At 38.5% G+C, this 24243-nt stretch overlaps 4 protein-coding genes and 1 long non-coding RNA gene across 5 annotated transcripts; 3 read left to right on the forward strand and 2 right to left on the reverse strand.

Annotated features, from left to right (window-relative positions):
• Nucleotides 1–269: 269 nt before the first annotated feature.
• Nucleotides 270–2262, forward strand: LOC145478443 (uncharacterized). The gene is made up of 2 exons (XM_081456470.1): nt 270–345; nt 1255–2262. Exon 2 carries the CDS (start codon nt 1265–1267, stop codon nt 2168–2170), a length of 906 nt encoding a protein of 301 aa, XP_081312596.1. The 5' UTR covers nt 270–345; nt 1255–1264; the 3' UTR covers nt 2171–2262.
• Nucleotides 2263–2595: 333 nt separating this feature from the next.
• Nucleotides 2596–3610, reverse strand: LOC145478444 (uncharacterized). Its single transcript, XM_081456471.1, has one exon. The coding sequence runs from the start codon at nt 3478–3480 to the stop codon at nt 2650–2652; it is 831 nt and encodes a 276-aa protein (XP_081312597.1). The 5' UTR covers nt 3481–3610; the 3' UTR covers nt 2596–2649.
• Nucleotides 3611–3641: 31 nt separating this feature from the next.
• Nucleotides 3642–13372, forward strand: LOC145478445 (PACRG-like protein). The gene is made up of 7 exons (XM_081456472.1): nt 3642–4845; nt 5040–5104; nt 8111–8201; nt 8633–8767; nt 8902–9009; nt 10856–10936; nt 11491–13372. The coding sequence occupies exons 1-7, from the start codon at nt 4612–4614 to the stop codon at nt 11545–11547; spliced, it is 771 nt and encodes a 256-aa protein (XP_081312598.1). The 5' UTR covers nt 3642–4611; the 3' UTR covers nt 11548–13372.
• Nucleotides 13373–13477: 105 nt separating this feature from the next.
• LOC145478446 (uncharacterized) lies at nt 13478–15728 on the reverse strand. Its single transcript, XM_081456473.1, has 2 exons — nt 15288–15728; nt 13478–14299 (listed from the first exon to the last, which is right to left on the reverse strand). Exons 1-2 carry the CDS (start codon nt 15382–15384, stop codon nt 14133–14135), a joined length of 264 nt encoding a protein of 87 aa, XP_081312599.1. The 5' UTR covers nt 15385–15728; the 3' UTR covers nt 13478–14132.
• Nucleotides 15729–16681: 953 nt separating this feature from the next.
• LOC145468563 (uncharacterized) lies at nt 16682–19432 on the forward strand. Its single transcript, XR_014042221.1, has 3 exons — nt 16682–17990; nt 18384–18450; nt 19058–19432. It is a non-coding gene; the product is annotated as an uncharacterized LOC145468563 (long non-coding RNA).
• Nucleotides 19433–24243: the final 4811 nt, after the last annotated feature.

The following is a 24243-nucleotide window of genomic DNA, read 5'->3' on the forward strand; positions in this document are numbered from 1 at the left end:
AACTTTTGCACTGTGGGCTTCTTTATTTCCGGATTCATTGTGGACAGAGGAAGAGAGAGAGAAGTAGGGGACTGGAGAGGGGAAAGATAACTTCACGTGCCGCGTGTCATCACGCTAAAAGCAATCGCCGGTGCTGTCACCTTTCTTTTGTGAACAAAAGCCGCCAACATCAAATGCATAATAGCTCGTTAACTATAGCAAATAACATATCAATCTCCAGCCAAACAGCGAGTAAATGGAACATGATTTGGTCTTCTTTACTACGTTAAAGTAAAGCGAACTCTGCATCGGTCATTAAACCCACGGCTAGCGAAGACGTTCTGTTCTGAAGAAGAATTGATTGAGGTGAGTAGGATACTTCTTGTGGTAACAGGCAGGTTTAATTAAATGTACCGCTTGACTGGTGCCTTCGTCTATTTATTGTGGCGCCAAAGTATTGTACACGACATCAACTTCCAACACTTGCCCCTGGTCTTTCCAGGGGAAAAATTTGTTTATTGCATGTTGTACATCGCACCCCTTCAGTTATCGCGCAAAATCTGGCCTGGCTGACCGCGGGTTTTTCACTCTAATTAACCTATTTATCGTCGCTGATTTGGTGTCAGTAGTATTCTCTATTAGTATCACAAAGTGCATTTTAATACTCAACAGTGTGTACTGCATTAGACCGAAGTTTCTCACTTGCAATTGCGCCATAAAAATATATGGCATGAGCTAAACTTTTTCATGGGCTATTATTTCTGCTTGAAGGACAGAAAGCAATAACGCTGATTTCATAATGTTCCATTTCGCTTTTGAATAGTTATAATTTGCAATGAAAGTTGTATATATTCGGCCGTTTACTAATACAAAGACAAGTCCCGATGTTACTTAATGAAAGAGCAAAATCGAGACAAAAGAAAATCATTTAGCTAATTATGTCCATGAAAAGAACTTTTAAGTTGATTTGCACTTCTGTTTCAAATTTAATTTACTAGTTTGAAGGGGAGCTCTTTCTGTTGAAAAAGTCAACTCGTTCTGGTCTTTGCAGTCGATATTTTAAGTTAAAATTGCTTTCTTTTGGATGCAACAAACAGAAGTTGGGATTGAAATAACACAAAACACGCGGCGTTTCTAATTACTTGGACGCGCCACATGCGTTCGTTTCCGCGCGTTTCATTCAAGTCAGCGCGGCAACCGAGGAATGTGCTGAGTTTATTTGTGATTACACATTGTTGAACTAAATTATTTTCAATTGCATTTTTTTTCTTGCAGCTATCACGTTATGTCAAACGAGCCTCACACACCGACAGTGACTGTCACCGACGACAGTGAAGATGTCACCGAAAAGGAACGCTCGCCCGTAGAAAACGCGTTTTATGAATCGTTCCTTATTCAGTCGCGTTCCGCGATCGAGAATCTGTACGCGTCAAACATTTATCATAGTCAAAGGCACGCTAAGCAGGTAAAAGATCTGGAGAGACAGAAGCAATACAACATGTCTCAGATGACTAACAGGCAAAAAGAAATGGTTAAAAAGATGGCACAATTGCAGGAAAAACAGGAACAGATCATGATGGAAAAAAGAAAACAGCGCTTACAATTGCAAGTTGGGTCAACAAAAGGTGATCATCGCATTAGGCCGCATTCGACGTCATCATTAAACGATCGCAAGACTGGCAAGACGCTACTTAAACACCGACCACGATCTGGATCAATGCCATATCTTGAGCCTCTCGATCTCAGCCGAAGTTTGTCGAAGTCTTCCGAAAATCTTTGCTCGGAATCCTCCCTTTTGGATGCGAGCCCACCATCGAACATGCTGTTGTCGAGATCCTGTGAGGATTTATCGACTCTTGGCAAAAAGCACGGCAAGGTTATTTTGCCATCGTTATCGACGCCCCCACGACCGAAATCAATCGAAGACTCGTCGGACGATTCTGGTTCGACCTTCATAACCCGAATGACATCTTCGCCTCCCACTAAACCTAAAGTCAACCTAAACTTAGCGCCTTCAAGCTTCAAGCCCGAGCATCGCCGAGGATCGCTCGATCCTTCCATTATGCGGGAACTGGACAGGAGGCGAGGTGTAACAACAGACAGCCCTCCATCTAGCCCAAAGAGTACGCAAACAAAATGGGTTCCTAAGTCTTATGGCATGCCTCCAGGAAGGGGTCTTCCGCCTGTTTGATGCGCATGTGCCAACAGGTTCAATGTACTCACAAAAAATCAATCTTCATGAAGTACATATTCCGGTTCTTTTTGTCATGAATTGTCTGTGATAAGCCTAGGAAGTAATTTTCTGTGAGTACAGTGAGACTTCTAGAATCTTTCCGTGGCGATAGACTGCTAGCGCGCGAGCGTTTGTTGTTCCCCCGTTGCGTATGGGTTTTTTCGAGCAAATTCAAACAGCGACTAATCATGAAGTAAAAGTGGTTTGGCTCTAGGCACTACGCCTTGTTATTTCTTTGTTACTAAAATAAGTTCGTATTGTTTTGACTTTTGTAATTAGTTTTTGTTCTAATTCGCACGTATCACTGAGCCACAAAATCTTTAGTGTCACCTGCTGATTATTATTATTTTTTTACGACTGAGTTATCCTGAGTTATCCTGAGTTATCCTGCCGTGTTGGCGTATAGTCTTATATAAAAGTGTCTGTAACACTTTTGCTCAAATTGTATCTTTTTTTAAGAGGTCTTCCCCATCTCCTTCAAACAGTTTATTCCACATGAACTTCATGACAGCAAAATAGAATGTCGCCTCCGTTGCGTTGAAGACAATTCCCAACGCCTGTAAACCTTTCGATCTAGTTTCGAATTCGTGAATTCCAGTAATGTCCAACGCAGCTTGAGAAGACATTAACAGAAAGAGGAAGAAGTTTTCTAAAAAGAACACAACAAGTGTCAGTTTGTAAGCCACGGAGAGGCACGCGAAGCCGTCGGACCTGTCGTGAGGTGCGGGTATAAAATTCCACAAGCAAACCACCGCCGTGATGGTAATTTCATCGACAATGAACCCAACTTCAATGATCGCGCTCTCAGCCAAATGTTCGTGGCAGTAGAGCATCAGATTGTAGCTAATCACCACGACCAGTTGAAAGAGGAAAGACCAAAACCGAGCGAGTCTAACGAGACGAGCGGACACAACGTTCCAACCAGGAAACTCCGGCAGTTTGAATAAAATCCCAATCGCGATGAAATTGTTCACAGCCGAACACGATTGCCAAGCAATTTCAAATCTCGTCGGGTTTGGATATACCGTGAAGTTCTCGCATCTCAAAGTGGCAAGCTTTGCGCGTAAGAAACAATCCGTGGCGTAGATAGAGTACAGAGCGAGGCTAATAAACCTCCACACCAAGAAGACGAAATACGCCCCTACTAAAATACACCCTCTGTTTAGTGTGTAATCTGGATGTCGACTACTCTTCTCTAGCCCATTTTTTGTTGAGTTTTCAGCGTCCCTACTTCTACTAGTTTCTTCTCCGTCCTCGCTTGTAGGCATCCGCTGTCGTGCGGGAAAGCCATCTGCCTATAGTAGCGCAATACTTATCTGTTTCTGTGTTGTATCAAGATTCACACAGCTGACACCAGTTTTACTTTCATTATTTATTATTAGCTAGCTTACTAATGGATCGTTGGGTAAGGGGTGGGGTGGGGGGGGGGGGGAGGGAAACTCAACAAAGTTTTGTAAGGGAAGGCTCCACAAGGAGGTCGAAGCTCTTAGTCTTTTATATACTATTTTTGACAGAAAAAGTCACCCTCATTTCCCCTCGATAGAAAATTACTCCTGCGAACACCTTTCCACAACGTTTTCTTCTCTCTTGAAATGATCTTATAAAAAGCCCCTCTAGATACCTAGATGATAGTTTTCCCACTCCTTCCTATACACCAACTCAGCGTAGTTCCTCGCCCTACGTATAGTCCATTACAGGGGGTAACTTCCACCCTCTCCCATCTTCAGACTATACTTGATCGCCTGATCTGTTACTTGATTTTAATAATTCAGATGCATTTTGAAGTTTGCTCTACACTTCAATGATCCAGAAACTAAGCCTTGCCAACCACAATAAATTTTAAAACTTAAAGAACAGCTAAGGGCAGAAAAATGTACTTATCGATACTTGAACCATTCTCTGAAGCACTGACTGGATGATCTTAAAGCCTGTTTTCTCGCTTGAGGTGGATAGCCCGTCTGAGCTCTTCCTGGCGACACGTGCTCCCAGACATAGTTAATAGAGGAGTTCGCCGTTAAGACAGTAACTCGGCCTAGTGTGAAAGAGGGACAATTACCTGGGTGGACTCATTAACTTCTAGTTGATAATTTCACTGGGCCCTTGACTGGTTCCGTGATATGAATAGACTACAGGCAGTCCCTCTTTTCCCCAGTTATCGGCTCAGTTTTCGCGCGGTCACATTTTGCTTGACGCTATTTTTCGCTTCTCGTAAGACAATTTAAGAGAAAAGAGGAAGCTGTTGAAGTGTACTTTCCGAGACAAAAATTAGAACCCTATAGTTACTTTCAAGTACAAGTGTACTGCTCTTTAAGAGAGCTTTCCCACCCACCCACCCATGGAATATATCCCATCATTTGGTTCTACACCACCCCGGTTGGGGAAAGCTTGTCAAAAAGAAAATGGCTTTTGCATCGCTTCATGGCGACCGTAGTTATGTAGTTTCTCGTGGAAAGAAAACTCCTTCTCCTGTTGTCCAAGGTAGTAAGACACCAATACCAAGAACTAGTGAAGCCAAGAAACGTCTTAAAAGCTCTGATGGTGGTTCTAAACAGCTTGTTTCGGCTGCAAAAGTCTCGACGTCAGCGGCGAAGCAACGTCCTTCAGACATTTTGAATCCAAAGACTGTTGACCCAGTAAGCATGTTTTGCTCGACTTGTTGCACATTTGGGTAGATCTTTAGTTAAATTGGTGGCGTCCTTTTGGCTGAGACCTTATATTATCTTGGTGTGTAGAAGATTTCAGTAAAACTTGTAAATGATTCATCTTACTGTGTTAATTTATTTGACAATAGTAAACAAAGCTTAATAATTTATGGCCTTGATTTTAGTTCAACGACAAGACACCAAAGTCTTCATTTGCTACAAGTTACGCAAATGGTGGAGTACCTTGCAGGTGGGTCTAATTAATCGTAAAACCTTTCTGCTACATTAAATTAATGAATTATTGCAGCAGCAAATTGAATTAGGTCAAATTAAGTGCAATCAGTGTGATACAGGCGGCCCAAACTCAGTTTGCTGACATTAAGGGCTGCAGTGCTTACAGTATATGAGTTTTAAAATCTCTATTACATGCCAGAAATACTAGTAATTCATATCACTACTTTTTTGTGTTTTATTATTTACTTGATATTTTTGTAAGCTTACATAAACAAGGCATAATTAGTATTGCTGTCTGAGAGAAAGACTCAAAGTAAATACATGTATTTCCAGCTTGAAATATAATTCTAATTGGATGTCGAACTTTGGCTTTGAGCTCCAGATTTGAGTTTGGCAAGTACCCTGTCATATCAGACTGTGGTGCATACCTGTAAATGGGTATGGGCAATTTGCTAGTAATGACATCCCAGCCAAAATCAGGTGACACACACACACATACACAAAAAAATGGTAGAGTGCAGCCTGTGGTGGTGATAAGCTTGGAACTACTGTATGTGTACACTGGCCAAATTTATCTCTAGTGATGAAATATATGTTATCAGTCTGTCTGCATTTTGTCCATTTTAAAAACAATTAAAATATATTTTTAGGTAAATAGCAGGAGATAATCTGCGAGATTAATTCATCAACATGTCTGGAATAGTGTAACTAGACAGATAATTCATTTTAAGACCTATAATCTGTCTCAATTTGCATTATTACTTTAATATCTTTTCAACTAAGCAATGATGAGCAGAGAGAAATGTAGTTTAACAAATTCATTTGGTATGACATTAAGGGAATATAATAATATTTTTTTTATCCAGACTCCTACCGTGTATGGAAATCTGTGATTTATGTCAGGATCAATTTAACTGTGATGCCATTAGTTGTGAAGAATCCAAAGCAAATTAAATAGACACTAAATAGACCTTTCTGTGGCACAAATTGAACTGAGAAATATAGGCAGACCAAAACTGACAACAATTACTGCTCCTGACAGATCAATCAACTTTCCATGTCTCTACGACCAATAACAACTTACAGTCTTAAAGATCCTGATTTAGACAACACAAACATATAAATAAATCACTCTAAATTACCCTACAGGTATATCAGCATGGTTAATGTTTAGGGTGATCATTGTTAAATTTAGGCTTCACATTTTGGACAATTTCATTTCTGACACAGACACTCTGAGCTCATGTACATGTGGCCCTTTGAGTTATATTATTTTTCAAGGATGGTCTTACTTGACATAGTAGTTTGGTCCTCTAGCATGAAGGGACTAGCCAAGAGTACAAAATTGCTTCTCTCCTTGGATTAGGTGCTGGTCCATCACAGGGTTTCCCCTAGCACTAAATTCACTAGTATCCATTTACACAAGTACATGTACACCTAGGTGGAGAGAGGCATTGACTATAAATTGCCATACTGAGACTAATGCTTAAACATAAATTACTTGATATAAAACTCAACTGAGTTGCATACAATAATATTTTAGGGGGCAATCAGGCAAGTAATTTCAAAATCGCATGAGCATGTAGTGCAATGCCGAACTGAAATTATGAGTAGTAAATACTCCCTGAATTTGTAAGAAACGAGGTCCAATTATGAAATACATTAATTGTATTAAAGGTTAATTTAAATTAATCTAGATTAAAAAGTTTTAAGAACATCTTTCGAGCAAAAGTCAGAAGAAGTTTCAAACAGTAGGGAAACACCCCATTAAGAAGGGAGCCATTCATTCCAAGTGCACATAATTGGCACGTGGATAATATAGGTATTCAATGATTATAGGTATCCAATTACAACAAGTTGTAAATGGATACCTGTAATTGGATACTCATGTGATCGTGTCTGCAGAGAATCAGTCATGATCAAGTCTGTTGAACTTAGGAGTTTGATGCACTAACTATTAGACCAGCACAACTTTCATGACAGCAATGTATATACTGGATGGTACCGCAGTCAAGTGCTTGGTTTGTTTGACTTAAGATCATGTGAGTCCTGATGTCATAACCAGGACCATTGTATATTGTGTTCTTGGGCTTGACAAACACTGGATAATGCTATTCCACGCTAGTTGTTTAACTAGACAAATCATTATCCAGTGGATAAAAATTGGCAAAACAAATAGAGGATACTACATGCCCATGCGTGGATATGAATTTTAGCTTCGAGTGTTCAACTCAATATCTCACGAGTGAGTGCAGCCAACAAGTGAGATATTGAGTTGAACAAGAGAAGTGTAAATTTGTATCCACAAGCAGCCATGTAATATTCTGTTTATTATATAAACATAGTAATGACTACGTTTTTGACAATTTTCCAAAGATGTCTGACCACCTTCTGAAGATTTCCGAAGATTTTCCAAAGTTGTTCCGAAGGCCAGATGAACGGTTCTGAACATTTTCTGAACATTTCCCAAAGATTGTCGAAGATTGCCGAAGATGACCGAAGAAGATCCGAAGATGTTTCGATCATACATCAACAAATTTAAGTGTAGTTAAAGGGACAAAAGAAAAATGTTATCAAAAAGTAATGATATCTTCACAGTGTGAAAGATAAAAATAGTATCTTCACTGTGCATGATGAAGATACGATTTTTTAGTAAAAGGAAAAATCTTGGTATTTCACTCGTATTTATATAATGAAGTATGTTATCCACTGGATAGCAATATAGAGTGATCTGGTGGATAGTGATCCATCCTTTGATCAACTGGGCCTAGAGGCAGTGGGCAGCATAGTTTGTTTTGCCAATACTGACTTATAGCCCAGGCCGGTGTAAAATAACCCTGCGGTGGACTAGCAGCCCATCCAGGGAGGGTTAGTACTCCTTGTTACTTCATTACACAGAAGCCAGAGATACGTGCCAGTCTGATGGGCTAGGCTCAAACCCAAGTGTGCATGTTATTCCCAATTTATGTTTGAATGGTTACATTTGACAGTATTGCTTTGTTTATTTTATTATAATTCCAAGGTTGGTTCATGGCTCTGTTAAACACAAACTTCAGTGGAATACTCCTCCTGATAACCTGTCTTTTGATCCTGTGTTAATTACTTTAGCAGAGGTACATGTAAGTCTTTATTAAGTACTATGTTCAAGTTCAATTCAATTTGGTGGTTGTACATTGTACAATTATGTACTCCATAGTTGAGCCCATCATTGAAAAGCCATGCAAGATTGCCAACGAGCTAAAGGGATGGGGGATCTTTCAAGGATCCTTAAACAACTTTAGGAAAATCTAAAAAAGATTATTGATGGGATGTGGATTTTAATTGGAAAAATCTTGAGGAAGACAGTCAAAACATTTTGTGGAATCTTGGAGGATCCCTTGGGGTCATTGCAAGGTCCTTGAGAATCATACAAGATTGTTAAGAATACATGGAAGGTCCTGCAAGATCATATAATAAATGATGGTTCTGAAGATGCTGAAGATTCAATGTGCAAAGTGATCCGGAATCCCAGTAATTGTTACAAAACCATTTTTGTTCATTACAGGGTCTTAGAGAGACCAAACACCCTTACATGTTCGTTGCTTGTGAAGGATTTAGAGAAATGCTTGAAGTAGACGATGCTGCATCTCAGACATTACCGATTTTATCAAAACTTATAGTCCCTCTCAGGGCTGCACTGGTAAGATCTGATCCTTGCTGTGTATATATGTGCCTTGTTGAGCCAAATTAAAAAGGTCTCATCCCATGCAGGCCTGATGCATGGCATTTACATTGAATGACGTAATGCTGTTTAAATTGTTTGACTGTGTTAAGGCTTCATCAGACACACAAGTTTTTTACAGTTCATTGGAAGCTTTGGTACAACTCAGTGAAGTTGTTGGTTCAGCACTTAACCCTCATTTAAAAGCCCTCCTTCCACAGGTAACTTTGAACTTTGTATTTAAATGTGCACTGTACAAGTTATATTTAACAATTAGATTATGAGCTCGAGATTTCTGTTTAAACAATAGAGTGTTTCTCTCGAGGAACTATTGGCTGATAGTTGCCCTGCGGAAATGTGATGTTCTTAAAACAAATATTTGCCGGAGAAGCGAAACTTGGAGGGCAAATATGCTAGTTTTAAGAAAATCAAATTTCCAAGGCGCAACTATCAGACCGATAGTTCCGAGACATAAACACTCTATCGTTTTTATTGTTTGCCACTAAATTTTCTTCTGTGCGCCAATTCAAAAATCATATTGAATTACTTTCAACTTTTTGAGATGTTAGCCGTGACAGCCAAATGTGAAATATAAAAAAGACAACAGACAAAAACCCACTAATACAATTTCAATTGCTTATTTTCTACAAGTCCGCTTTTTTACAGAAAAATTTTCATGGACGAGTACTATCCATCCAGGTATTTTCCATGGACGGGCATTATGGGCTGATAGTGTTTCTCCGCGGACGAACACTATCGCGTCACGTGATCAATTTAAACCAATAAGAATCAGAGAAAATTTAGTGGTGAACTATCACGCATAGAAATTGACAGCGAATAATCTAATAATTTGAAGGGCATATATAGGGCATATATAGCATTCTGGGCTGATTTTTATTTTTTGCAGGATCGATTTAATTTTTGGCAGGCTGACTTGTTTTGACATGAAAAGCATCGTTGCGTAATTGTTTTTGTTGATTTGCGCTTCGTTTTCAAGAAATAATGTATGCAAAAAACTCAGTATTCCAAGGGTATCTTTTGGAGATCTTTTGTTGAGTGAAAAACAAAAGAAACCTTTTGTTTTGCTAAACGATGAAGTCACCAAAGCGTGTTATTTGCCGCTAGTTTTATTATTCATATAATTACACTATTCTCTTATTGTTGCTTCGTTAGCGCAAGGGAATAAGGCGCTGAACCGGTCGGATTCAAGTCGGTCGATTTTTTTTTCCGGTCTATTTCTCTACTTCTTTCAAAAATCAAAACATCTTTTTAAAAAAAAAAAAACCGGGCCGTTGAAGCCGCTAAAAGTAACAGTTTAAATTCACGCTGCGTCAAAATCCACCTTTGAAGGATTCCCTCCAAAAAATGCCGCTTGGAAAACTGAGTTTTTTTGCATATGTTATTTCTCAAAAACAAAGCACAAATCAACAAAAACAATTACGTAATGATGCTTTTCATGTCAAAACAAGTCTGTCTGCCAAAAATTAGCTCAATCCTGCAAAAAATAAAAATCAGCCCAAAATGCTATACGCCCTTTTTATTATTGTTTTAGTATAAATCTACTAGTTGTTCAAAACTTTATCTAAATCCTCTTCACAGACACTTTGAATACGCCAAGAAGCGGCTGTCATTTTGTTAGCAAGGGTACACTGCTACGCTACTCACTATCTATCATAGAATAGATAGCGAGTAGAGTAGCCTATCAAAGAACGGCATTCATGATAGACCGCTAGTAGATAAATATACTACTATACAGATGTATGATAGAATCTGTTAATTACAGAGAAGCAATACCCATGTACGTGTACATGACTGTACAATCTACGTGTATGTTAAAAGTGATATGTCAGATGCGCCTGTGAGTGGCAGGGTCTACAGCTTTTGTGTCCTTTTGTGGAAGATATAGATCTGCTAGCAGAGATTCAAGTTTGTACAATTCTAATGACATGTGAATTTGTCATAAGAAAAGCAGAAAATTTGCATGTTGACTGTCAGGCTCGAGCTTATGGGGCGTACCTGACAGGATAAATCTATTATCCCTAAGTCACCAGCTGTTGTCTACTTCAGGTGTCAAAACGTTTTATGGACAAAACTCAAAAAGAAAGAATCCTGCATGCATTACAAAGACTGGAACAAAATGTTGGAAAGGTAAGTTTTGCAGACTTAACTGTTATGATGTTTGACTTGCCATCAATCTTACCCTAGCATTGTCAAGTGTCTGAAATTTGTGCAATGAAAACAGTAAATGGTACTGAATTTACCTGCTGATCACTCTTTACTTAAAATCATTACTGATCTGTCTCTGAGTCAGACAATATTTTTAATTATATTAATTATATGTACTGTACTTGATCAATTTTGTACTAGGCCATGTTCTACAGTGTAGGTATATAACCTGATTCCTATGCACGATCAATGACTTGAAATGTTCTCATTGCTCAAGAATGAGAGATATAACAAAATCCCATCGCTAGTCTTGTTCTCCTGGTCCATACTGTAACAAACAGATCTTAGACTTTTGAAGGTTGATTCATGGCCTAGATGCTTTGTATTTTGTCAATAACTCACTAGGAAAAGCCTTGTTAAAATCCACATCTTACAATACAGACCTCAAACTTGATAACAACATGGTAACATACCAGTAGTCATTAATAGTCATTAATTAGTCTTAATTTTTTTAACTTTCTTTTTTTCCCTCTTAGGAAAGTGTTCCAATCATCAAATCAAAGATACCAACATATCAATCAGTGTGTCTATAGCACTGTCTAATCAAATATGGGTTAATTAAAAACATAGCTAAGTTATAAATTATCTAGAGAAACAAACAAAGGTGTCGAATATATTATCAGCATGCAAAGATAGTCATATCCAATAGTCCAGGACTAGTGGATTTTGCATTCAGGTTAGAAGATTCTATCCTTTACTTACCCAATAGGTAAGTGAAGATTTTTGTGAAAAAAAAAAAAATGAGGAAATTTAAATTACAGATTGAAGTACTGTAACAGAGAGCTAATTATTGTAAGTTTCAATTTTGATCTTGAACTAATTATTTCATTGTGCAGTGCTAGTGAGAATTTTTTTGGGTTAGCAACTTTAACTGTTGGGCTTGTACACATAACACCCTAGTTACACCTTTGCCAAAGGGCAAGCTGGAATCTTGGGCAAGTTGGAAACTGATTTTCTTTGCACCCTGATTATGAAGTGTTAGTATAGAGAATTAAGTTGTACCGTAGTTTGACACATCATATTTATTAGTCAGAGTGAAATGTAATGGTCATCTTGTGAGTTTTAAAAGTAATTACCCTCACGTGTCTGGTTTGATGTAACTGCATGATCTATCAATAATAATTAAATATTGTAAATTAGCACGTTGGCTGCAGTGCGGAACAACTGCATGGTTGTACAAAATTCACAAAACGGTTGTTTAAAATTTGCATCATTTACAAGCACAAAATCACTTATAAATAATATTTTCAATCTGTAACCAGGGAGGTGCAGTGGCTTAATATTGGTTAATGCAGTTGAATTCAGATTGAGCCCTGGTTTTACTGAGACTTAGACAAGACATCTCACTCGCACAATGCCTCTCTTCACCCAGAAACATATGTAAATAGGTAAATTCACGGGTAATGGCAAATAGTTGGGGCACCCTTCAGGACCAAATGCTTTTAACTTGTGATGGACTGGTATCTCATCTAGGTGGTGAGGGGGGGGGGGGGGGGGCAATACTCTTAACAGATGCAGAAGGCTAGGAACGAATTGGACTTAAAGATGATTTACAGTCCATACAGCACAATCTCGAGAGTTTGTTTATGTTTTTGTTTTGACTCATGTAATATGTCACAAAATGTAACATTTTGCTACTACCAACATGAAGTAAATTCAAAGTTTCATGTTACGGATACCAAGCTTAATGTTTTGTTCTTTCAAAATCACTTTATGAAACAGTTTCCTAGCTGTGAAAATCAAAGAAAATCTTGGGAAAAGAATTCAAACTGCCTCAAAGATAAGGTATGAGCAGCATCTATTCGCTTTCCCAACCTCGTTCCCAGGGTCTCTCATCTTACCGCCCCCTGGAGCGAACGAGGGGGCGGTAAGATGAGAGACCTTGGGAACGAGGTTGTCGCTTTCCGTGGAGTGAGACTCACAAACATTGGCCCTGGGGTGCCGAGACTGTGTATGGACTGAAAATCATCTTTAAGTAGCATTACTTCTTTGTTGTTGTAACCAGCTATCACTGTGTCTGTTTGTCCTGATCTATTATTGTTGTCATATATGATTGATGAAGCAGAGACATTTACTCTTGAGAAAAATTATGATGTTAGTGAATTGTCCAGCTTCAGAGTATAAAGTTACCATGGAAGAAAGTTTTATTTTTCAAACATATTTTATGGATTATGTACATAGACCCTCAATATAATTTAGACAATCCTTTTTGTTTATTACCCTTCCCTTGATCAAATTTCCTTTGCTTTAATGTAACATAGTGTTTTGTAAAAATGAGTGGCAAAGGCTGCTTCTTCAGATTGTAAGCACTATACATGGTACAGGATGTGTAAAATAAAGGAAATGGTAAATAGTCAATACAGTCATGTTATTTCCCCAGACAATAAAAAGAAAATACAAATAAGGGATAATAAATGTTAAAGCTTAGACTCACTGAGACGTCAAGACCCTTGTCTGAAAATTCATTAATTTCAGACCTAGAGACAAATGAATGAACACAAAAAAATGAGGATGTCTCATCATAAAGAATTCTCAGTTTTCCAGGTCAGACAAAAAAAAAATTGTGGCCCATAATTTTAGTTAGGCAACATTTGGCATCTCTAAAATACTAGTTGATTGATGGTTATTTTGCATTTTATACACACAGTAATTAAGTGTCTTTCGTGTTGGAAATCGTGGAAGGAAATCTGTCATGCAGAGACAACATTCACAGCATTGACATCCTCTTAAGTTAAGTTTATTAAAGGCCATTATGATTTTGATGCTGTTCAAATGTTAATAACAGGATTCCTGTAAGTTGTAATTTCTAAATCTGGCAATGGTATGATACATATTTTTTCAGACCTAGAAACGTAAATAAAATTTTTATGTGGTAAAAAAACTTTTTTGTCTGATAACTATTTCTGAAATAAGTCTGTTTATGTCAATTATACATGAAGAGAGCAGAATTAAATTATAGCTGGCTTTTCACGCATCAATTATAAAGCAAAGTAAATATAAATTATTGAAAAAGAACATGGCATCAGCTATTTAACAGAATTTAATAGTCTCCAATGTGATTATTATGGTGTTTTATGGTATACAAACTAATTGCAAGCAATCGTTGGGGTTTGTAGTTTTAGTGAGTTCCTGCAGACTGTGTTGTGGCAGGCCACATGGCCCAGTCTCCCCTGCATTCAGGATGTGTATCAAACCACCATTGCCCTGCCATTTGTACTCCTTTGGTTTCACCCTCATAGCACACAGTGTGACCAGCATATGCTTTGACGAACGATACTTTGCCATCTGAGAATAAAAAAGTTATAACTTGGTAATGCCTTGAGCTTCTAGCTCAAAACAAAATCATTGCATCACGACAAACATTGCTTTTGGAGCACATTGTCTAAAAAACACACGACTTGTGACTGTTTTTATGGAGCTGTTCTGTAAAGCAAAATCCCAACCAAGGATGAACCAATCAGATTGATCAGAGTTACCTCAAGACTAATTTGCCATTTAATAATAGATCATACAGGATCATTGGATAATGCAGTTCAAAAGTTTATTGGCTTAGCCATCATGGTCTAAGAGCAAATTATTATACCATACTCTACAAATAAGGTAAGCATACACATAACTTTTGGGGGTGTTTTTATTTTTATTTTATTTTTCTATATCTTGGGGTCACTTTCAATAAAACAATTATTTCTCCCCCGCTTGTTGGATATTTAGCTCTTATTAACCGAGCTGGAGGTCTGTATGGGAGAATCTTGACCGAGGTCGTGAGTACAGACCGAGCGCAGTGAGGTCTGTACCCACGACCGAGGTCAAGATTCTCCCATACAGACCGACTTGGCTCGGTTAATTAGATGTTTATTATGTGGCAAAGAAGAAAACTTTAATTCGTTTAATGTAACTGGTTTGCCGACAGTTTGCTTGCGAACGGCGATGAGCTTAACTTAAACCTGCCGAAATTTGCTCGTTCTCTTTACTTGTTTGTTTTGTTATCAGGCTTTTTGGCAGTGCCATAAATGATTGAGAAGAAAAGAAAAGAAAACGGTGAACATTTTTGTATTTTAGTTTGCTACTTTGTCAACGCAAAATGAAACCGGTCTAGCTAGATGCCGGTCTAGATGGGAAAATCTAGACCGCGGTCAATATCGATTTCAGCCAATCATGTTCGTGAATTCGGTAGTTCCCAGTCTTTGTGAGACGCAGCCATATAATAAGAGATGATTATAGCCAACTCGGTGCTATGCATAAATATTGTTAAATAAGACCATGTACACCATACCTGTTATTTTTCCATCCTTAAAAGTGAAGGGTCCAACCTCGTCACTTCCAGTTGCAGTGAACTGCTTATTATTTGTAAACTCCATATTTATCTCCATGTTCCACTTGCCATTTGGGGGCTTATCTGGGAAATCCCTGTTATCATTGAAGTAGCCATGCCATTTACCTAAAACTCAATCAATCAATCAAATCAATCAATCAATCAATCAATCAAATCAATCAATCAATCAATCAATCAATCAAATCAATCAATCAATCAATCAATCAATCACTCACTCAATCAAGTTAACAATCAGATCAGAATTTATAATCAGTCGGTTGACCAATCTGACACAGAATAGATCTCTAATCTTCAACAACTCACAGCTGAAGGCACAGCCATTCGTTTGTGAAATCTTGCAGCAACAAAAATTTCATGGCACTGCTGGTGGGCTAAGGAGGGGGTGGGTGGGGAAGGTCTAAACATCTGAAATAAATCTGGTCATTCTTCTATATTTTCAGCTGCTAAAACCAAAAGTGATTGCTTGAATGACCACATTACATTGTAAACTCCCCTGTATAAATAGCTTGTTGAGAGCGCTTTTTGATTAGTTCACAAGAGCAACTTTGTGGAGGATTGTCAACTGCTAATCAAGTAATAAATGTCAGCTAAACTACAAAACACAGGACTACTTACGACAGACAACCTTTAAGCGCGATCAAAATTAAAGGTCATCAGCTTATGGGTCGTGCAAAAAAGCAGAGTTTAAAATATATACATGATACATTGTAGATGTAGTGTCTCTGTGTTATGCTTCGTTCTACCCCGACATATTTCGACACACGTAAATGGGGTGGTCCAAAGCTGTCGTGCATTCTGTAGTTGAAAGTTGTAAAGGGTTTCTCTCGTGTGATAGTGTTTACTTTTTTTAAAAGCTCCCTACGTGCACAGTTGTTTCCGAAATCCCATGCTTTCTTTTGATGGTATTTTATATAATAATACAGTGCTGAGCTGTCTGAGGTCTTTTTCCGGGGCTCTTGGCCTTGGGTTGCAAAACATGAAATACTGAATTGTCATCTCTTTTCACTTTCTTCGTCTATTTGTAGCCTAGTTGCAATGTACGGCAACCGTGTTGCTCGTTCGTTTGAACTAATTTAGCAGTAAAAATGATTTCAAAGAAAAGGATTGAGAGCTGGATTACTGTAAAATCCCTTTACTCTTTTTAAGCTCCATCATTTAAGCTCTTGTTAACCAATATGCGAAGACTTAAAGAAAGCATGGACGACTTTGTTTAGATAAAGAGTCAACAATGCACTTAATAAACAAACTTTGAAAAGTTGCAAGGCTAATTTCTTTTCAGTTTAGCCCAAAACTAACGGTTATCAGATAGGGGCTATGAAAGCTCTCAGTTAATAAACAAACTTTGAAAAGTTGCAAGGCTAATTTCTTTTCAGTTTAGCCCAAAACTAACGGTTATCAGATAGGGGCTATGAAAGCTCTCAGTTCGATCGTACCGAGTCCCATGCATTTCCTCTTGGTTTCCCGACTGAAGTTCCCGTCTACTTTTCCCGACTATTTGCCTTAAGGTCTCCGGGCGTTTGTCCGTCCATCGTTTGATCCCATGCACTGAATCCCCTTATTTTTGCGTGTGTTCTACCCCCGGGGGGTACTCCCTTATATGGGCTATATAGGTATGTGCGGCCCCAAAGGGTATGGTTTTTCAGCCGTTTTGGTCATAAATAGGATATAGATTTTAGCTGATTTTGGTCATAAATAGGATATGGTTTTTGCACTCTAGCCTTCATATGGGTACGTTTTTAAGAAGAAGCCACTTTTTCATCATTATCGAAAAGAAAAACAACAAAAACCCTTCACAAATTATGTTTATGGTAACTTAACATTGGTCTGAACCAGGGAACCAATCATAACGCAGGTCTGAAACAGGGTTTTGATTTAAGGGTCAGGTCATAAATAGGGTAGGAAATATCGCAGATCGATTTTGGTCATAAATAGGGCAAGGGTTTTGGGAAGCGGGCCGCACACCCACACTCAATTTTTCTGGAAGTACCCCCCCGGGGTTCTACCCAGGGCCAGGACCACGGGTATCCCGTGAGTTCCGATACACGCACCCTCGTGCGCTTCATTATAGGTTTTGCGTGGGCGGCTTACCAATAACTTTCCCGGGAAATCGCTGTGGGTTCTACTATCCCTCTGCTCATCCCTAACTGGGCTCTCTGCGAATTCCCCTCCTTTTACCACGCATTTTCTCCTTGCGTGCTCCCCTTTGAGTTCCCTGTTTTTCCTATTCTGCATGGCTTCCGAGTGGGTTCCCATGGGATTTATTTTAGAGCTGGGAGTCAGATATGATTCAGTGATAAACCCGGTCAGTGCGTCTCAGTGCAGGGTATTTTGCAGTCTGGAAATATTCTTATGAGAAACTGGGAAATCTGAGATGATTGGAAATGCATCTGCTGGAAGGTCCATGTGAAAATGTAGTTATGATCAAAATAGTTTTTACTAACACTCTCAATTATTTCTCTAGTTATATTGCACCCATGGTTCTAGTTAGTAATCCATATTCATCACAACTTGTGGAATGTGCGTCAGACCAAACAGTTCGCGGGTGTATAAAGACGTGGATTTCTGGTTCTTCTTGGTGATGTCTTTCCTGGGTTCTTTCCCTGAAGAAGACGACGAAAAGGAACATTGAAACTGAAAATAATGGTGAGTGTTATGAACGTTATGTTTGCTCCCCGGCATATAACGGAACAATTTTCACACCGCTCAAGTTTTCACATTCTCTTTATTTACTTGGACTACAAATCGCTTCGTTGCTAAACTCGGTAACTGTAGAGGTTTCACGACTGAAAACTCAACAACAGATGCAGAAATAATTTAGAAGAATAAGTTCAATATTTCATGGTGTTCTCCTTCTGTGCTGAGCGAGTAAACGTAGAGAACCGTTACCACGTGCAGCCGAGTCGTGCAGGGTTTGGTTGCAGTGTATCTTGGAAATTGAACCTGAAGAAAAATTACCCAACGATTTTCTTTAACACTAGCAGTAAGCTCTCTAGCTATAAATCGCCGTGACGGTTATTTTTACATTGCTTAATTTAGGGACAAAAAATGGCCGAAAGGAGGAAGAGAACGTAATTCATTAGTATTCCATGGAAATAAATGGTAAGTGTACATTTTTGCACGTTCTCTTTTCTCCTTTACATTATAGTACAATGTTTTTCCCTACTGGTTCCCTCGAAATTGTACACAGACAAGAAAATGCGGTTTTACGACTGACAATTCTGTAAGAAATTGAGGAATGACTCCACCCTATTTGTAGAAGAGTAAAGCAATGTGAAAGTAATATATCAAACACGAAAGACAGTGTTTGACCACATTTCCAAACGCCGAGAAGAGAGTTGAAAATACGATGCGCAGCGGAATATTTTTGGCGAACTTCAAGGTGTTTGGAAATGTGGTCAAACACTGTCTTGAGTATTTGATATATCTTCTCAATCGAAACTAAAACTAAGGAGAAAACGGAGAATTAAAATCGTAAAAATCAAAGCTAATTAAGATCAGATATCCAAACACCGTCGCGGTCATGATTTCCTTTGTTTAAACTTGATGAATTATTAATGAGTTTGAGAACGGGATTTTCAACCTTACTTTCTTCCTCGGAACTTTGTAAAATCTTTTGCACCAGAGAGTATGGTTTGTTCCCTGTGTGCTATATGTCTCAAAGTTCTCTTGTCCTAACCTGCAGTTTCTCTTTGTCTTTTTCATCTTAGGAGGAAGAAATCGCAACGAAAGGAGAGGATGGAATTCACGAAGGATCCGTGGATAATTCAATATTAAAGACGACAAAGCTAAGAATTTGAATACATATAAGTTTCTGATTAAAATGGTGGCAATACAATTGAAACTTAAACATGCTTTTAGTTCTCTCGGTTTTGTTTTGTTTTGTATTGTATTTTTTTGCTTTAGAACGTTACTAGTTCGTCGTCCTCGGTTCTTCAGTTTTTTTTATTTCAATGAACAGCACAGTAACGTGTTCGCTCGTTCGTCGATCGCAGGACTAAAATTGAATTTTACTCGTTTATCGAGATACACTAGCCACCATTTGTGTCGAAAGGATTCTGTAACTATACTTTATAGCGGTTTTCCAATAGGCTTTCAGGATTCAAAAGAAATAAAATATATTTGAAAATCTTTGAACTTTCCCACGAATCTAATCAGAGCTTTTAAAAGGGAGGATTGCTTGATTGGCTAACTAAACATTATCGTTTCTCCGATTGGAAATTGACTTGTCAGAAATAGGTGCAAATCAGGCTTTTTCGTGATCATACAAAATCTGAATTGAATTGTCAGAAGTCGCTACAAATTGAAAATTTTTCTCAAACCGCTTTGTACTTTTTCCCTAAATCTTTAATTTGTTGATGGTTCAACAGCGTGGAGCTTTCTTTAAAGTGGCACTGCTTCTTTGGTTATGCGAGTTCGGTTATGTCATAGGAGTAGTAGCTAATTTGATTGGGCACTCGGTGGTTTTTGTAACGGGAAAATTGGGTTTAAAGGGGAGGGTAACGGGATTGTCATTTTAGACTTTAAAATTTTAATTCCGAATTAAAAGCGCCACCTTTCGATGTTTTCATGTTTGTTTAACCATCAGCAATTTCAGTCAGTTTACTGTAAGTTGCAATGACTGTTTGAGGGGCTCTTCATGAAACAGATTGCTTTAAAAATTTCGTGATCGACTGACGTCCGATTTTTGTGGGGATTTCCTCTTTTCCTTAGTTGTTCGTGATTGTAGCTTTTCAACACCTGGTCCGCGTCAATTTTCACTTTAACTTCCAAGTAACATTTCTCAGTTGGAAACAGCTAGCGTTTAGTTCGAATAGAAATTTCATTTTGCAATTTAGTTTTATCTGTTGTCCATAAACTCCTTTACTGATCTTACTACAGTTAGAAAATTTTTGTTCACTGTTTGGGATAAACATCTTCGTGTGACCAAATATTGACTTCGTGGTTTGTTTTACTTTTGATCTTTACAAGTGACAAGAGAACGGAGCAGTATATCTTGCCGGAACAGAGAATAAAGTTGTTTCTAATTATAATTTGGAAATCAATACGCTAGATAAATTTCGAAGTTAACGGAAATAAAAAGATGCGCGTGCGCGTGCAGCTATAGGGAAAGCGTCAAATTGATGTGTTTGACCTGTTGATTAAGGTCAGGCTTTTCCCACTTGATGTACATAGACTCCTTAAGCTTGACTTGGTACTTGGTAGGTGCAGAGTCTTAAGATCTTGAAGCAGTCTAAGTTACAAGAGGTACGGCACGACTATGAAGCCTGCAAATGCTTATAAACGTGAGGAGATCTGTCCGATGACAAGTGCTCGTGCACGCGCGTGGAGAAATGTCGGCTTGTTTCGCCGACGTAACAAGCATTACAGCTTGCACAAGAAAATTTGTGCACGATGCCCGTACGGAGCCTGTCAGGGAGAGGATCTTTCACTTTACACTTGACTGAAACTTGGTAAAATTGTGGAGGGAATGATTTGATTTTAATCGAGAACGGTCGTCTTGCTCCTGTGTAACAGATCAAAGTTGTTAAACAGACCAAGAGATGGCTGTAAATCAAAATCTTATATCTTGCGGGTGTCAAATTAAGTGTTTGGATAAAGAACGTTTTACTATGGGACACGACTTCTAAAACTTACCGATTCCGAGTAAAATTATTTTTCGGTTTACTTTTTAAACTTGATTTGCGGCTTGCCATTTTCTCTTTTATTTTTTTCGAGAAACTCTTGTATCATTTCGCTCAAAAAATATCAGTTAGATCGTTCAAAATTGAAAACGGAGTGGCATAGATTGATTTAAAACGAGAAAACAAATTTGTGTTTGATTTAACAAAATCAAAGTTGTTTCTTTGTGCGAGATGGTACAATAGTGTTTTTGGCGGGAATTTTTTTAACGGTTACCCTTTACAAATTTTTTGCGATAAAAAACTTCTGAAAGGTAAACTCTTTAAAATTTTTCTGGAAAAGGTTGCTAGGGGAAACGCTGTGCAAATTTTATCAAATGTTCCCGCCAAAAAGTTTTTTAATCAGATAAGGTGATTTTTACTTAATTAATTAACTATTTATTGTAAAGAGAGCGAGACAAAGATGAAATCAGATACTACAAGTGGTGGTTTTTAATTGTGTTCTTTAATTAAACATTGTGAAAGAAATAAAGACAACAACAAAGAGAAGTAATAAGACCAGTGTGCTGAGTTGTAACTTTTATTTGTAGTATTTACGTTAATAAATATTTAAACAGAAAAAAAATAATAAAAAAACGGCTCACGCGTATTTTAAACGCCCGTATTTTTTTAAGTCTTTTGGCGGGAAAATTGAAAAATTTTCAACATGTTACTTACAGAAAATTTTTTTTGTTACATAAATTCCGTGACTCAAGTTGTAGTTTCTGGTAATGCTACAAATTTTAAAACAACCCCAATGGCGGACAAGCCATTTCCAAGACTAAATTAAGCTGGCAATCAACGGTAATAGTGACCCGAAAATTCATGTTATAACAGTAAACAGCATCGGCTAATGAAAAGTTCCTTTACCTAACCCCTTTGATCTATTGGAGGTTTTAGACTTCGCGAAAAAAATACGAAGAATACGAAAAATACGTCCACATTTCACGCGCTTATGTTCGCAACAAAACAAGTAATAGCGGAGCTCCGGCGGCCCGAAGGGCCGCCAGGCGGAGCACCATAACTATAGGAACGGAGCCACATGTATGCATAGAAATAGAAATCCATGCAACTCTTTTTTCATGGTCAACACGGCTAGCGGCTTGAAGCGCGGACGCGTGCGTCCAACGACGACGACGACGTCGCGCAACATGGCGGCCATACTCCAGCTAATACCAAGTCTTAGTTTACAGCGTACGTCTTTGATATTTGACATCCATGTTATGGTTAATTGACACCTGTCAAAACAAGGTACCCGCTGACCAGTCTTACGTCAACCTCTCGTCGCCTTGCCCAACATACTTTTCTTCTCGCCTGAAGACAAAAGCGTAGCCTGCTTTACGCGACTCAGCCCCGTTAGATTGAGTGCGAATAGGTTGCGAATAAGATCGAAGCAACTCTGCTACAGCAAAGCTTTTCGCGAGAGCTGTTGTGTGACTTAGCGATATGATAGCTCATCAGCCCATTCAAGTGTCAAAGTGTATCAGCTTGAACAAGCCCAGAAATGTTTGTCTGTGGACAAAATTTTATACCCTGGGTGCCAGAGGTTTTTCTTGCGTGCTTTATTTCTATTGCTTGTGTCGGTCTTCGTCCACCGCGCGGGAGAAAAAACCTCTGGTACCCAGGGTAAAAAATTTAATGCTCGGATTGCATTTCAGTTCGTGAAGTTCTACCCAGAACAACTCTGTCGAGCTAAAACATTGCCAAACGTCCCGTTCCTATGGGTCTTTTATCTGATGAAACTAAAACCTCAGAAGGAAAGATAATTTCTAATTTTGGAATATGACTAGGTCACATGGAAACCAAGAGGGTACTAAGCCGAAAAACAGATGTGACAGGAGGGACAATGTGTGGTACCTCTTATGGGGTAAAAGAACATTTCATGCCACGCCCAAAAAAACAGGACCTTGGTATCTCTTAGGGGTTCTTTTCAAAATTGCCGACAAGCACCCACGTCCCTAATCCCTAGCCGTCCCCCGGGGTGGACGGGGCCTGAGTCACAAAGGTGCGTATCACCCGGCGAGTGTCAGACTTTGTGTGCCCTGCTAGATCCATGTTACGCTGCAGGATGTAACAACTAACGCAAAAGCTAAAATAAACGTGAAATATAGCATTAACTCAAATTGTAACAACTTTTGACGCAAAACGAAACACTTTCTTTAACGACATTTTAACAACTTTTTAACGTAAAATGTAACAGCTTCTTTAAAGCGAAATATAACAACGCAAAATGTAGCAGCCTTACTAAAAATTCTCGGTAGATATCATCTCAGTTGAATTTCCCATGACGCGCCTTGCAGGACGTAATAAATTGTCCATAAAATTGTCAGTAAAAACTACCTTTCAGGTGCATATAGGTACCGTTAGATTTGCAACCCAATTCAAGGAGTCCCCATGTAGCCCAGTGGTTTACATTTACACACGGTTCGGAAGGGCATGGCGTTCAGCCCCCGCAGAGGAACTCCGCCTATTTTTTTTTTTTCCATATTTGTATTGGACTCCATTTATTTCTTTTCGTCTAATCTTCTTTTCTTCCCTTTTAAAGCAACTTAAAGGTGAGAAGACTTTTTAAGATATGACATCAAACCTGGCTGACGATAAAATATATCCATCTTGTTACGTCTTTCCTTTTTTATTTAAGCTCTCTTGATTAGTTTTGTTCCAAAAGGTGAAAAACAGCAAAAGAACTGATCTTGAAGGAAATATTTTTTTTTCCTTGGAGGAGATTTCCTAAGGGATTTGAAAAAGACTCTATAACTTAAGCAAGGTCTTACATTTTTCCAATTGCACATTTTCCAAAGAAAGATAGGGCTGTCAATAAAAACTACATTTCATTTGCATATAGGAACCGTGAAATTTGCTACCCAATTCAACGACTCCCCCTGTAGCCCAGTGGTTACATTTCCGAGCTTCGGTTTGAAAGGGCATGGCGTTCAGCCCCCGCAGAGGGACTCCGCGTTTTTTATATATACATATCTCATATTTGAATTGGACTCCATTTATTTCTTTTCGTCCAATCTTCTTTTTTTCCCTTTCGAACCAAGTTAGGGGTGAGAAGACATTTTAAGATATAACATTAAACCTGGCTGACCTTAAAATATATCCCTCTTGTCAAGTCTTTTCTTTTTTTTTTAAGGTGGCTCGTACCAGTTTTCAGGTTTTTGACGGCTCAAAACTTTGTAAAGTTGTTCTAGCATGTAAAGGCTCCTTTATATTCGAATTTCGTTTCCAACAGTAAA

The sequence above is a fragment of the Orbicella franksi genome, chromosome 2 (assembly GCF_964199315.1).
Source record: "Orbicella franksi chromosome 2, jaOrbFran1.1, whole genome shotgun sequence".
NCBI classification, from domain to species: Eukaryota; Metazoa; Cnidaria; class Anthozoa; order Scleractinia; family Merulinidae; genus Orbicella; species Orbicella franksi.

What these genes read in the sequence shown, in the direction of transcription:
- LOC145478443 (XM_081456470.1), top strand. Translation starts at nt 1,265, where the DNA reads ATGTCAAACGAGCCTCACACACCGACAGTGACTGTCACCGACGACAGT.
- LOC145478446 (XM_081456473.1), bottom strand. Translation starts at nt 15,384, where the DNA reads ATGGAGATAAATATGGAGTTTACAAATAATAAGCAGTTCACTGCAACT. An exon ending in TAAGGATGGAAAAATAACAG is followed by an intron (nt 14,300 to 15,287) that starts GTATGGTGTACA and finishes TTTTATTCTCAG; the next exon opens with ATGGCAAAGTATCGTTCGTC.
- LOC145478445 (XM_081456472.1), top strand. Translation starts at nt 4,612, where the DNA reads ATGGCTTTTGCATCGCTTCATGGCGACCGTAGTTATGTAGTTTCTCGT. An exon ending in TCCCTCTCAGGGCTGCACTG is followed by an intron (nt 8,768 to 8,901) that starts GTAAGATCTGAT and finishes GACTGTGTTAAG; the next exon opens with GCTTCATCAGACACACAAGT. An exon ending in TGGAACAAAATGTTGGAAAG is followed by an intron (nt 10,937 to 11,490) that starts GTAAGTTTTGCA and finishes TTTCCCTCTTAG; the next exon opens with GAAAGTGTTCCAATCATCAA.
- LOC145478444 (XM_081456471.1), bottom strand. Translation starts at nt 3,480, where the DNA reads ATGCCTACAAGCGAGGACGGAGAAGAAACTAGTAGAAGTAGGGACGCT.